At 50.8% G+C, this 14,542-nt stretch overlaps 5 protein-coding genes across 5 annotated transcripts; 2 read left to right on the top strand and 3 right to left on the bottom strand.

Moving 5' to 3' along the window:
• Positions 1-83: 83 nt before the first annotated feature.
• BDV14DRAFT_167528 (uncharacterized protein) lies at positions 84-4,462 on the bottom strand. Its single transcript, XM_073767699.1, has one exon. The coding sequence runs from the start codon at positions 4,171-4,173 to the stop codon at positions 757-759; it is 3,417 nt and encodes a 1,138-aa protein (XP_073631649.1). The 5' UTR covers positions 4,174-4,462; the 3' UTR covers positions 84-756.
• A 543-nt stretch (positions 4,463-5,005) lies between these two features.
• Positions 5,006-7,027, bottom strand: BDV14DRAFT_211727 (FAD binding domain-containing protein). The gene has a single exon (XM_073776152.1). It carries the CDS (start codon positions 6,915-6,917, stop codon positions 5,322-5,324), a length of 1,596 nt encoding a protein of 531 aa, XP_073631648.1. The 5' UTR covers positions 6,918-7,027; the 3' UTR covers positions 5,006-5,321.
• A 558-nt stretch (positions 7,028-7,585) lies between these two features.
• Positions 7,586-11,494, bottom strand: BDV14DRAFT_196984 (uncharacterized protein; the record flags this gene model as incomplete). The annotated part of the gene is made up of 1 exon (XM_073772566.1): positions 7,586-11,494. The coding sequence occupies one exon, from the start codon at positions 11,492-11,494 to the stop codon at positions 7,586-7,588; it is 3,909 nt and encodes a 1,302-aa protein (XP_073631647.1).
• A 1,358-nt stretch (positions 11,495-12,852) lies between these two features.
• BDV14DRAFT_196983 (uncharacterized protein) lies at positions 12,853-13,605 on the top strand (the record flags this gene model as incomplete). Its single annotated transcript, XM_073772565.1, has 2 exons — positions 12,853-13,137; positions 13,456-13,605. The coding sequence occupies 2 exons, from the start codon at positions 12,853-12,855 to the stop codon at positions 13,603-13,605; spliced, it is 435 nt and encodes a 144-aa protein (XP_073631646.1).
• Positions 13,606-13,686: 81 nt separating this feature from the next.
• On the top strand, positions 13,687-14,271 carry BDV14DRAFT_196982 (uncharacterized protein; the record flags this gene model as incomplete). Its single annotated transcript, XM_073772564.1, has 1 exon — positions 13,687-14,271. The coding sequence occupies one exon, from the start codon at positions 13,687-13,689 to the stop codon at positions 14,269-14,271; it is 585 nt and encodes a 194-aa protein (XP_073631645.1).
• Positions 14,272-14,542: the final 271 nt, after the last annotated feature.

Raw genomic sequence — 14,542 nt, 5'->3', positions numbered from 1 at the left:
TACAGGTCGACTCGTCAACAGAGCTAAGAAATAAGTTTTTTACATTGGAAAATCAGTGTTTTGGCTAGATTATAGTGGTAATGGTTTGATTTCATTCATTATAATTCTGATCATAATTGTGCAACAGGGGTATTATTTGGAATCCAAGGGTCGTGAAAAGGGGTCATCGAAAGCAGATGTGCTGAGGATGTAGATGGCCAAAGACAATAGTCAAAGACATAATAGTAAGGGGTATATACAGGATGAGGGTAAAGGAGACTTGGAGAGGAAGGGTATGAGGATGGAAGAAGGTATGAATGGGCTAGGCAAGCTGTCTCTCAAGACTGCGCCCATGCCCAGGTGTAAGGATAGGAGGGAGGTTTTGGTACGGATCTCGGAGTCCACGACTTGTGTGCACGGTACCGACGTTCTGGTCGTCAAGACGCATTCGGTTTAGTTCAACGGGGAGCTGATCAGGTAGAGGGAGCGGTGCGGCGTATCTCGGGTTCTGAGGAATAGGCTGCTGCATGGCGTAGAGGGATTGGTCGGAGCCTCCAGGGAGAGTGACGTTTGTCGCTTGCAGAGTGCGAGCAATGTCCTCGAGGAGAACCTCCATCGGAGCGATGTATGCAGTTCGGCTTTTATCGGACCATGCAAGGACAGCACCGCAGACGCGGCCGGAAGGTTTGTGGAAGACCCAAGCGCCAGAGTCACCCGGAACTGGAAGACAAAGTCAGTATGAGTTTGACCATCAGATGGAGGGTTGGTGAGCTGCACTCACTCACCTCCAAAGTTCCCATCCACCCCGAAGCTCGTGGAGAAGGTGTGCCGGCCATGGAGCTTCACTATCGTCATTGCCTTTGAGATCTGTCCGGTTTGTAGGCCGCTGGTTCGTCCGCAGCAGTGGACGTCCATGCCGCCGAGTTCTTCCAATCGCGCAATGTCGGTCAGATGAATCGGATTGCGTTGCTGGGGCGGAATCGGCTCGCCGACTCTGTGTCTTCCTACAGCGACTGCAGATAGAGCAGGCTTGTCATAAACAATGTTCCTTGGGTCCATGCGATCGTGGTTGATTGTGATCAGAGCCCAGTCAATCTCATGTTTAAGACCTTTCCGCGTCCAGCGCCGGACACCCGAGGATGCATGAACGTACCCAAAGGTGTGGGAAGCGAGATGCTCGTCGTCTCGATCTTCGGGGCTTGGAAAAAAATCCTCGCGAACGTCATCGATGGCAGGCTGAGTGACATAGAGTGCAGGCTCCTCACCGGGCTCAATGCCAGCGGTGTCACCAATTGAAGCTGCATCTTCATCGTCGTAGCCGAACTCGTCATCGCCCTCGCCCTCGTCGGACGAGTATCCTTCAGACAGAGCAAAGTCATCATAGTAATCATCGCCATCCTCGTCGTCAGAGATCTCGAACTCAAGATCTCGCTCAGATGGTTCCTCGTCCAGCCAGCTGAACTGGAGTTGCGGATCTTGAAGGACAGGATCACGAGGCCAATTGGCAGACGATCGAAGAGGGACATCATTGACGGCTTCATGCAAATCTTCTGCATCTTCCTGATCACTTGGGGCTTCGAGCATGTGGTGAACGGTCATACCGTACGGGATACCATCAACTAGGATGGCACCACCGTAAGAGACAGGAGGAAGATGTTCATCATTCATAAATGCACCGATAGAAGCACCGCAGAGCGGGTGCTGCTGGTAGCATGGGTTGGGGTCTTGTGGGAGAGGAGGTGCCTCAATTGTACTCTGGGGCCCGGTTCTTGCAGGCCTACGGCGCTTCTTGCGCGGGACCTTTGACCGCTCAATGTCTCCGCGAAGAACAAGAAGATCCCAGTCTTCTCGTTCAAGGGGAAAGTACTTCTTCAAAGCAGCGCGGACCTTCTTCACACTGGCACAGGTGATGCAAATAGTGGTCTTTGCGTTTTCCAACTCATCGCCAGTCATCATGAGGCTGACGCCGCAGGATTCAGAGGAGTCCTTGAGAATCTTCTGAAGGAGCTTCCTCAGCTTGGGTAGCATCTGGAAGTTCCACTCGTTGAGATGCTCCTGGGGAATCTCGACGGTAGTGAGCTTCTTGAAAGTGCGCTTTTTGAGCTTCTTTTCTTCCAGTCCCACCCTCATCAGTTTTGATTCCGGAGCAGGTGCCACTGGCCTCGGCTTTCGGGTCACCGGTTCAGGAGCCTTGAACTCCCGAGCAGCCTGCTTCGCCGCATCTGCTTCTGAACCAGGAACCAAGGCTAGAGGTAGACAGTCGTCCAATTCATCGGCTCCGGGTGCAGAAAAGATGTCAATCCTGCAACATGACCATGTGATCTTGCACAGTGTGTAGAGGAAGTTCATGGAGAAGGCGAAAGTGCTTTCCGGTGCCGAGAGGTCCAGAACGGGGTAGTGGAAAGTCTGAGGGATTCTCAAGTTGAGGTCGTCGAAGGGTTGAGTGGAGAGATGGAAGTTGGGTGCGTCAAGACAAAGTTGAACCACGTGAATGTACGCGCTACCGCACTTGGGCCCCAACTTCTTTAGATACATACTCTCAACTCTCTGCTTGAAGATCGAGTTGTTGTACTTCAACTTCCATAACCGGCCAATAGGCGTCCAAAGACCAATCTCCATCAAAACTAGACCGAGGGAGTAAAGGTCGTAAGCCCAGGCAGCGTCATCGTTGATCGATCTCTTGTCATCAGGGTGGCGGTACATGCTCTGAGTAAGTGGTTCAGGAGAAGGATTGTTGCCAGAGAACTGGGCAAAGGAAGTGAGGTAAGGGCGGCGAAGGTCATTGGTAAGGCCAAACTCGTTTTGGTTGGAACTGGTCAAGCCAGGGAAGATTAGTACGTTGCTGCTGTTGATATTTCCGTGAACAAGGTTCTGACTCCGCAGCTGCAGTACAGCCATGAGAAGGTCATAAGCCAAGCGGAACCTAGTCTCCAAGCTGGGAACCGGGTGATCCTCGCCCATTTGAAGAAGCGAAACCAGCGGCTTAGGCTTGAGGCCATTGAGAAGCTCAGTTGGGTTCTGGAGGAAGGGGAAGTAGTCGATCGGCATTTGATAGACGAAAGCGTATCGAGAGTTGGCGCGGTCGATGTAGTATCCAAGGAAGTTTAAGAGACCAAGATGAGAGACTCGTGCATTCTGAACGAGTTGCTCCAATGTCTGATGCACATTGTCTAGGCGCTCATCGCCAGGGTACGGGGGGTTGGAGGACGAGTCAAGGACCATTGGTGTATATTCAACCAGAATACTGACTGTGGGATCCTTGATGTCGTGAGGGAAAGGGAGGGCTGACGTCTTCATACGGCCGAGGACTCGAGAGTTGGTGGAAGCAGCCACCGTTTCATACGGGGGTGGGTTGTTGTCGTGGGAGGCGCCGGTCAATTGTAGTGCCGATCGGTCAATAAGGTAGCTCTTTGGCTCGCTAACATGCTTGCCAAAGAGTCTGTCCATTTGCGGGTGTTCGAAGACAGGCGATTGCGTGACGGCGTGGAGATTCGTGAACGCAGAATATTCAAAAGCCTCCTTCGACTTGGTCGGAGAGCCTTGGTACCTCTGCGCACTATCAAAGGATGCGCCATGATACGACTTGGGATCTTGTAGCTTCGAGCGACCGGAATCGGGGGTTGCGACTTGAGGAGAAGGATAGGATCGAGTGCGGCCCTTGGCCGACGGTTGAGCGCTGGCGGTCATATCGCGGCGCGAGCCAGAGAGGTCGTAGAGAACATCGATGCAAGCTGTCAAATCATTCAGAAGAGTCTTGGAGCGCTCAATCTCAGCATTCGTCCAGTTTGTCTTGTTCACGAAACCGCCGAGGCTATCCGTTGCGGGGGACTCGGCTTTCCCGCTGGCGCTCTTCGAGGGTAGATCGGAGGCTCCCTTATTTTGTAGTCGTTCCGCCTCGCTGAGAAGATCTTGAATCGATGACATAACGCTCTCAACCACATCACTGAACCCGGCTTGCGTCAAGGACTCGTCGATATCGTTTGGCTGGGCGGCGCTCGCATCGCTCCAGTCTAGACCCCATGCCAGCAGTCTGTCTTTCTGGATCACAAAGTTGCGATTGATGGAGATGAGCTCGGGGTTATCGACGGCATTGTTGGCGGTGGTGACGCTCTCACAAGATGTCTTTGTGTCGGTGTACATCTTAGTGAGGCGGCGCTGGAGGTATGAGCCCCCATGGCGCGGGAGGACGGACATCTTGGCGGGAGGCGAGCGTGGAGACGACTCGACGGGTGCGGGGGGTTGGTTTCAGTACATTTCAGTCGTTAATGTGTTGTCGCAGAAGCTAATGCGGACGGAGGAAGTAAATGTTAGGACATTGATGAAGAAATGAGGAGCAGACAGCAAGAGAAGAGAGTGTTGGAATAAGAAGATGGAGGGTGGGAGGGAATTGTGCTGCCTAACCAATAGGGAGTGGCGAGTGCTGCAAAGCCTCATTGCCAAGCCACAGATCTGGGGCTGTCACGTGCCAGGCAACAACTTTCACTGCAGATGTGGATCTCTCTACAGACTGCAGAGTATTGCATCCCCTCTATTATATAACTATTACCCAAATACAGTCGCCTGGGCCCTGCAGGCTTCAGTATACTCAGGATATAGTACACATCATTCATCGTTTGACAATAACGTGTACTACTCCAGTGGACACCAATCGGATTCACCTTCCGCAAACATCTACCGTGCCACATGGGACAGGCAGAACAATTCCAGATCATCATCTCGACTGACACCAGCAATCAGGTCGAGTGTCACCATACGACCGAGCCAGTCATGATTTTGCGCCTGTGGGATTGACCGCCTATCTTTAGGACATTGTCATGGGCGACTAGAATACAGTGGAGCTCTCGACGCTCATATCTAGCTCGGCATGGCACTTGTGATCGAGATGCAAGCCCATCCTGGAAAATCGAATTGGCCATGTGGGTTTCAGGGTTCAGACGCGTCACCAAGGTTTTGGGTTGACTAAACTTTGATGCTTGATCGCTGGAGCCTAAAGCAAGCTTACTCCGAATGGCCCAGATGACAGACCCATTAACCTCATGATTGCTTTCAGAGCACTGCGACGTGGTACAAAGTATACACTGCTCGTTTCACCTGCTGATGCTCGTAAATGAACTATGGCAGCCTATTTTCGGTAAAATTCTGCGCTCCTAGACCCCCGACACCGGCCGCACTATCATCAGTGCCTACAGAGTACGTATATCAACTATTCCATTCTTCTCGAAGAGAATACATCAGCCTAGTGCATGTGGATAAAGACCCTCCGATCATATCCACACGTCAAACCCTTCCGGACGAGTATTGCTTCAACCCGTCCCATACTTTATCCTTCTACCTACCGGGTATTATGATGTACTCCCACCAGCAAGCCGCGCCGCAGCCCGTCCAGCCCTCCTCCCAAAAACAGCCCCAGACGTAAGCCCACTCCCACCCGGATAATTATCATAGAACAAACCCCCCAACATCTCCCCAGCACAATAAACCCCCCTCACAACGCGCCCCGTAGCACTCGAGACAACCCCCGCCGTCTCCGGATCAACAGCCAATCCGCCAAACGTAAACGTCACACCACAAGTAACCTTGACTGCAACGAAGGGTCCCTTAGTCAAAGGCGTCGCCCAGTTCGATTTTGCCAAAGCCAGTTGTTCTGTGCTCGACTGTGTAGAAAGACCATCTTTCACTGCAGGATCCCATTTGATATCGGGGTGTTCAGCCTGGAATGCCGAAACCGCCTCGTTATACTCCTTAATCGTAGACAGGAACTTCGTTCTGTCCCGGAGTCCGCGGTCCGCGCAGGCATCAGCTAATTCCTCTAATGTATCGGCTGTAATCCGCTCAACAATCTCCTCTCTGTACTCTTCACCCCGTAACCAAGGCGTCATGGTCCCATCCCAAACCTGAAACGCCGCACATCCAGGCTGGCCAAGTACCGCCCTTCCAAAGATAGCATACGTATAATTCCGCATATCGACGCCCTCATCGACGAATCGGTTTCCTTGCAGATTAATCATCAAGCCGAGCGGGTACCCGCTCTTTGTAAATTCATTGGATACCTCCCTATTCCCGAAATCAGAAGGCGCATTTGCGTCCCATGCGACGGAGTGGCAGCCAGACCAATTGCCTGTTGTTTTTGCATTAATGTCGCGCATCGCAGATTCAAGCATGATGCCTGTGTTGAATGGTGTCCCGCGGACTTTCGCCATATCCCAGCCTGGTCCTAGGTACTGCGCTCTCATGCGGGGATTCGCTTCGAAGCCGCCTGCTGCTAGAACAACAGCCTTCGCGTGGATCTCATACTCGCCATTCTCATCTTCAACGAGAACAGACTTGATACCCCCTGTTCGAGGACGCAAAATAAGCCCCTTCGCAGCCGTCCCAAATTTAACCTCCACGCCCGCCCTCCTCACAGCAGAAAGTTCATCCTGCACAAGACCTTTCCCACCATCCTGCGTCTTTAAGCAGAGACCCCCCCAGAACTTAAATCGGCCATCGATCTCATAAGCCTGTCTATTAAAACTCAATTGGAACCGGATCCCATGAGAATGCAGCCACTTCACGGCGTCATTACTCTCCTTAACCAAAATCTCAGATAAGGGTGGTGAGCTCCGTCCAAGACAAATCCGGTCTATATCAGCCGCAAAATCTGTTTCCGTGTACGGATCCATATCGATTCTTGAAGCTGTGGCGTCATCGACGTTATTCACTAATGGCAGGATAGAGTCTAGTCCATTATGTGCGGTGCGGAATGCACCCGCTGTGAAATATGTGTTTCCGCCTGCCCAGGATTCGGGGCACGAGTCTATGAGGAGGACGCGACGGGCACCGGATTCTGAGGCGGATAGGGCAGAACATAGGCCTGCGTTTCCGGAGCCGATTACTAGGACTTCGATGATGTCGTTGTTGGTGGTGGATGCTGATGTGGGGTGCGGGGACGCGGACATATTGAAGGTTTATCTGCCCTTGGCTTGGCAAGAGATGAGATTGAGAGGGTCAGCCAGTAGGGTATTGAGGCGGGCGAGATGATGTGTCTTATATTTATGTAGAGGGAAAGGTGTGGGAGACAAAGAGGAGATCAGCGTTGTAGTGCATACGTGGATGTATTGTATCCGGGTAAATCGGGTGTCCGAAGATCGGCAGATGAACATGCGGAGAAGCTCCGACTACGAACGGGGCAAGGACTCCTACTCTATACGAGAACGAAAGAGAAGTGGTTCCAGGGAAAACTAAGCATAGTTAAATGAGAACAACGGCAATGGCTATATGCACAGAAATAGCGATGTAGATATCTTGAGCGGAGGCGTGTACTGTACCTTGCCGCTGGGTCGAGTAGGCGCATAGCCCTAACTCCGATCGCGGTTATATATCCCAGTCTCATGCAGCCACGGGCTTGTCGAGGAGTTCAGTTGAAGCGAGATTATGAGGAAGAGTGGGAACAAATGGTTATCTAAACTTTTATTGAACAAGAACAACATCAAGTAACACATGAAAACATATTCCTCCATAAAATAATGATATCTGATCAGGAAGCATAGCTCATCCCCGGAGTAATACTTAAACACCGAGCCCCCAAATCATGAAAGGCAAAGTGAACAAAAGTAAGCAAAAGACCCTAGTTACCATCCTTGCCCTGTCTCAACTGATAACTAATACAATGGATCGTCGTCGTCCCACCACCAAACGAAGGCGTCCTGCATCCCTGGAAGTTCGCCCTGAGAAGAGTCTTGCAATCCAGCCCCTCCTTCGGCTTGAGGACGTTCACAGTTTTTTTCTCTCCCTCGCATCCCCTCGACCAACCAACCTCCGCATAGTAGTACGTCTTCTTATCATCCGTATTCGCAGTCCAAGAAATAGCCTTGGAGTCCTTGTCGAAGTTCTTCTGCTTGTCGGAGATTTTGTCGGTGCACATGTTTGTGATTTTTTCGTACAGCTCGCGGTTGTAGGCGGGCATATGGCCGTTGCCGTATCGCCGGATCTCGCAGGCTGTTTCGAAGTCCGAGTCATCTGGGGGCTCGCCTAGGGGGTACGTTGGGCCAGGGTTGTTGGATGAAGTAGTTTTGGTGGTTTTCGGGGGATCGTAAGTCGGAAGATTGAAGCCGGGGGGTTGACCGCCTGGGTTCTTGGTGTTGGTTTCTTGTTTGGTCTTGGTGGTTTTGGGGAGTTGGTATGTTGGGAGGGTGAAGCCCGGGGGTTGGCCTCCTGGTCTTTCGGTGTTTGTTTCTGGTTTGGATTTCGTGGATGTGGCGAATGTGCTTGGTTTCTTGGTGGTTGATTTGGTCGAAGAGGTTTTTGTTGTGGACTTGGTTGTGGAATTTGTCGTGGATGTCTTGGTCGTGGACTTGGTAATGGACTTTGTCGTGGAAGTCTCGGTTGAAGTTGGCTTAGGGCTTGACTTCGTCGTGGATGACGTAGTAGTCGATGACTTGGTAGTAGACGATTTGGTGCTTGTGGCTACTGGAAGCTTGATAGTAGACTTTGTGGACGTTGTGATTGTCTTCGAGGTTGACTCGGAAGTAGACTTAGTAGATGTCTTTGTCTTTGTCGGCATAGGACAGACCCCAGCTCGCCTCTTGATCGCCCGTTTGGCTCCACCATTCTCATTCCAATCGTCCATATCCACCATCAGACTGTCGTCACTATCAGAGTCATCATCATCATCAGCCTGATTAGTCGAAGCTTCAGTCTGACCAAAGCCAGCATCACTCGAATCCTTCGGACTCCAAAAGTCTTGATCGATCATCAACTTCCCTCCAACCCAGAACCGTACGTGTCCAACGGGAATATACCCCCTCGGCCCCTCATACCACCTCATCAACGGCGTACCCTCCATAATCAACTTTCCCCATGGAGTCGTAGGATCATTCGAGTGTTCTTTTGTCGTGCGTCGGTATCCGAAGAGCTTGATGGTCTCGTGGGCCATTCCCTCCGGGTAAATCATACGATCAATCTGGGGGCCTATCTGTTCCAGAATTCGCATGTGCAGCAAAGGCCCGTCTGTTTCATAGCCTCTAAATGGTGAAATGAGAAAGATTTTGGGGTGGTGGTCGGGATGCAGATCCCCTGATTCGACGAGGCGCGTGATTTCTGGACGAAGCACATTGGTGATATCTCTGTTAATGTCCCCGGGAAGGGAATAAACTGGTTTATCGTTCCTGATTCCCATGACTATAGTAGGATGTTCCCAAAAGTGTGCCATGAACATTCCCCTGGCGGACACTATAAACAGTCCAACGCATCCGGTCAGACCTTTCATGCCGATAGCTGACTTCCTGCTTTGGAATGGTACCCATTCGAATGTTGTCTCTGTGGGCCCATACAGATTTAGCCATAAATTCTGCTGATCAAACCATACGCCGACTTGATGAATGTAATTGTCTTCTCCTCCTGCTGGGTTTAGGTTATCTGGTGGGGGAGGGAGTGGAGGTAGGGGATCGAGATGGGCCGGAGGGTTATTATCAGCACGAATTTCCAGCTGGTAGCCCCTGACCTTTATTCCTTGCGTTGGATTGGGTAAAGAGGTCACTGTAGAGATAGGGATCTTTGCACAGTCAATCTCTCCAAGGTCCAGCCAGCCTCCGGAGCCACCTTGGCACGAGGTACCACATGAGCCTTTTGAGCACCATTGCCCAGTTTCCGTCGGGGCTGCGGTGACCGTAGTTGTGGTCTCACTTGCAGAACAACCAGTAGTCGTCAACGTGGTCGTCGGCGAGCACGTAGTGCTCGTCTTTGTCACGGTTCCGACCGTACTAAAGGTTGGCGAGCAGAGCACTGTGACATGGTGTGCAGTATGCTTAGTACAGGTAGTCGTTGTCTCTGTAATGGGCGGTCCGTTATCTTGGGACTTGGTGGTCGTTGTAGAGTGATCATCATCGTCTTTAGTCTTGGTGGACTTGCTGGTCGTTGTAGAGTGGTCATCATCATCTTTGGTTTTGGTGGTCATTGTAGAATGGTCATCCTCATCCTTCGACTTCGTGGAGGTTTTTGTCGTAGTAGTTGAGGTCTTTGTCGTAGAAGATGAAGGATCTTCATCGTCTTCTGGGTCATCGTCCTTAGGTTTGTCGTCCTTAGGGGGATTAGACTTGGTCAAAGTATCCACGATACCTTTAACAGTCTCGGTGTTTCGATTCTCAATGCTCTTTATGAGACGCTTCGTGTTATCATCAATGCAGCCGAGAGCACTGAGAACAGAGGTAGTAGCCCCAACGCCAGTTTTAACCACATTAGTGACCGAGTCTATCAGGCCGTCAACCAAGCCCCTCTTCACTACAGAAGGACATTCAGGCTTCCATTTAGGATCGATCTTGATGCCCAAGTCTTTGATGTGATCCTCAAAGCCTTTGATCTTCTTGATGATGTCTGTCTCCAGAGGAGGATCCGGTTTCAGCTCCCAGTCACTGATGGTTGGAAGGATGTTGAGGAAATAGGTTGAAACGGAAGACACTTCGGACTCAGCCTCATGCTTGCGAATACTACCAATCCAGACTGGCGCAGTGACATTGTGCGCGGTAGTGGTGGTTGTAGCGTTTAACATTGTATGATTGGCAGTAACTGGGCCGCTAAAGGAGGTGCTGATCGGTCCTGGAGTAATTGTTGGTACGTGGGGAAGGCCAGTAATTTCCGGATACCAGGTCCCAGGTCCTTTGATCGGAGGAGATGGAGTGCCACTATGTGCGGATCCTCCATCACTCTCCTGCCCATGGTTTATAGATTGTTTGGTCGTGACAGGTGACGGAGATTGGCCGGGAGACGTAGAATGACCGGCCGTAGAAGATCCAGGGGATTCTTTCGTCGACGAGCTTCTTGTTGATGTAGATCCATTAGCCGATTTAGTAGAGCTAGGGGACCCCGTGGACGTTTCTGTCGATGGACTTCTCGTAGACGTATGGGTAGTCGTAGACCTAGTAGCGGGGGAACTGGGCGAGTTTCCAATCGAGGCAGCGATAAGACTGGAGCTTCCAGGCGCAGTGTGTGTCGGCATCTTGATAAGAGGACTGCTAGAACCTGTACCGACATTTATGATGGTGCTGGTGCTATTGCCAGAATAAATGATAGTATAGCCGACAGGAACATCACGGTCGTCAGGGACAGCAGGTTCATTGGCACGGGCAATGAGGCTTGTCTTTGGGGTGCTTGAACTCGACGTGGGGATTCTAGAACTGCTGGCCGATGCAGTGCTGGCTCTCGAAGTGTTGGTCTGAGACAAAGAATCTTCGTAACTGGTCCCAATAAGAGGCCGACTCGAGAACGTGCTGCCACTATTTCCAGCCTGGTTTGAGCTGGAAGCACAAACACTGACGGTTTGGAGAACTGTGTTGGCGTTGGGAGTGGTGGTGTTATGAGCAGTAACACTGACATTGGGAACGAGACCGTAAGAGAGATCAAGAACAGAAGAAGACTGGGAATGATCAGTTGAAGAGAAATTGTTGTTGATTGCAGTGTTGCCCAGTCCATCAACACCTGCCACTGCAAGAGCAATGACGGCCGTGATGGCACTGGCAGACCTCAACGCCGTAGACTTCATGGTGTTGAATCTTGCATCCGAGAAACTGAGTGAGATGGAGGAAATATGAAGAGGGGAGGGGGAAAGAGGAATGAACAAACACTGAGCTGGCACTGGAAGTTGAAGTGGGAATTGACAAGTTTTATAGGAAAGCAGCCCTGATCACAAAACAAGCTATGGGCCCAGGTAAATCTACATCCTGTCACCCATCACGTCCATATTCACAAGGCTCACTAGAAGATTCCTTTTCTCTCATGCAAAGAAGTCCTCCCCCCACAGAGGAGCAGTAGATATTCATGAAACAGATACCAAGCTTAGTGAACAAGAAGCAAATTGTACGAGTCTAAAATCTCTTCAAGGTAACGAAACACAGCTGCCCGGAGACCTAATCATCTTGCTTCACTTGGAACTCGCAATGAAGGTACAACCATCTGGTTTAATTGGTCTATATGGTTCGTGCCAGATATTTCCAATGTTGGTAGTAGAAGGGAAGGCACTTCTTTCACCATTCCATTCACTGCTGCCGTGAATACCCACTTCCATGAAGGCTCAGAGATCCAAGAAATGGCGATTGATCCAAATGATCCTTTCGCTTCTTAAGCCATTCCAGTCGGAATCTCGGGAGTTTGAAGATTGCACATTTCTAATGATTTTCTACATGACCACAATCATCAACAGAATCATATTACACTCCATGAATGCAGCTCATGAAACAATGAGCTAGGACCAATGATGAAGTTTTCACAGCTAGTCAGGGTCTGGCAACTGGTATCCAATAGTCAAATCACAATCATGATCTAATAGAACTGCTCTAGACCCAGGATCCTGAATGATCCAATCGCCAAGTCCACCAAGTATTCACAAAGGCGTCATCCTCTCTGTACCGCGCAACGAGACATGAACGACCTCAAGAATCCCTTCAAGCAGCACACCCGACTGCGAAAGCGCAGTGTAGGGCTTATATTTCGTGGCGTTGAGGGGCCAGCTGATCGTATCTTACGAGCAATTAGCATCGACGACTCCAAAGCCCTAGTGACATGAAGGCTGGCAATGAGCGAGGAATAATTTCGCCGGATGGTTGTTCATGATCGGAGCTTAGAGAGGGGGAAAGGCACTGAGGGAAATGCCCTGAGCCCAGCTGATCATTGGCCTTGTTGGATAGAGCACAAACCATGAGATACGGAGGAGGCGTGTGTCTAGTGTTGATGTGTTGTCCGTCGAGTAGAAAGACAATCTGGCTGCCGAACATCTAAATGACCCCCGCCCGGACCCCCACTTTCTTTTCAATACCTACTTACCTAGGTAGATAGACGTACCATATCAAGGTACTGGATTAGCCTCGCAATTTGGTGATCCCAGGGAAATACCCGGTACTCATCATGACACCAAAGGAAGCAGATTACGACACCATTGTCATCGGTGCAGGATTCAGCGGGATCAGGACCCTGTACGAACTGAAACAGATTGGCCTCACGGTGAAATGCTTCGATGCCGTCCCCGACGTTGGCGGGACATGGTACTACAACCGCTACCCAGGCTCTCGGACAGACTGCGACGCATGGGTCTACAGATTCATTCTCGCGCCGGACCTGATAGGTGATTGGGACTTTCAGGAGCGTTGCCCGTCGCAGGAGGAGGTACAAAAGTATTTGGTTACGTTGTGGGTTAGTTACGTCTGGAGGCTTAAACGACGAGACGGGGCGTTAGGGCTAATATTCAAGACGCTTCTATCTAGACCGCTGCGACTTGCGCAGGTACATCCAGTTCAACACTCGTGTTGAATCGGCTCATTTCCGAGATAAGGGGAAGCTCTGGGCTATTACCACTACCGATGGAATGCCCAAAACATGCCGCTACTTCGTACCAGCCACCGGTGCCCTGTCTATCCCTAAAGAGCCGCCGTTCCGCGGACTCGAGTCTTATGCGGGAGAATGGTACCAAGGGTCCATTGGCCTGAGGACAAGGTTAATTTTGTCAACAAGAGAATTGCCGTCGTGGGAACAGGCTCAACTGGCGTTCAGATTATTCCGAAAATTGCGCCAGCCGCGAGACAGCTCACCGTCTTCCAACGGACACCAAACTACGTCCTTCCAGTGCGGAACTACAACATCGACGAGTACCAGGCTTTTTAAATCCGACAGTAGCAAGCTTTCACATGGGAATTGGCAACGCAGAGCCCGGCCGGCCATGCACTCCAGTCCCCAGGGAGAAAAATGAAAGACAAGCGCGATGATCCTGAAAAAGTGCAACAAATCCTGGATTACGGCTGGGAACAAGGCTGTTTCGCTCCTCCCTTTGCGACATTCAATGACATACTCAGCGACTCCGAGTCTAACGCCCAAGTATCAGAGTACATTCGTCAAAAAATTCGTTCTACCGTACACGACCCAGAGACGGCCGAGCTTCTTTGCCCGACGTACCCCCTAGGCGCGAAGCGTTTTCCCATAGGCACATTCTACTACGAAGCATTCAACAGGTATAACGTCAGGCTAGTAGATATAAGCCAGGACGAAATCGACCTGTACGAAAAGGGAATACGCACAGGTACAGGAACAGAGTACGAATTCGACATCATCATCTTTGCCCTGAGATTTGATGCCGGCATCGGCGCACTAAATGCAATCGATATCAATGGCAGCCAAGGAAAATCGCTTAGAGCAACATGGGAAGAAAATCTCAAAGGAGTCTCAACGTTTGTCCGAATACTTATCTCGCATTTCCTAAACATGTTCATCGTCTGTGGTCCTCACATCCCCATCGGGAATGTCCCCGTCGTCTTGGATGTCGCTGTCGACTGAATAGGTCAGACTATCAAATACATGGAGCAAAACAGGCTCTCTCTCATCAATGTCAAAGACTCAACAATGGAAAGGTGGATTAATCATGCCGTGGACTCCTGGACGTCTGGGTTTCTTGCTGAACCGACAGTCGAATATCGCTCGTGGTTTGCGGGCGCTAATATACTTATTAGATCACCAGATACTTTGTTCTACTTTGGCGGGCTTCCCATTTGGAAGAGATGGCTTGACGATGAGCTTGACAGCAAGTGGAGGAGTATGCAGTTTACCT

The sequence above is a fragment of the Aspergillus stella-maris genome, assembly GCF_047715825.1.
Source record: "Aspergillus stella-maris strain CBS 113639 unplaced genomic scaffold BDV14scaffold_8, whole genome shotgun sequence".
In the NCBI taxonomy this organism is placed as follows: Eukaryota; Fungi; Ascomycota; class Eurotiomycetes; order Eurotiales; family Aspergillaceae; genus Aspergillus; species Aspergillus stella-maris.
This window is presented reverse-complemented; position numbering and strand designations above follow the sequence as displayed.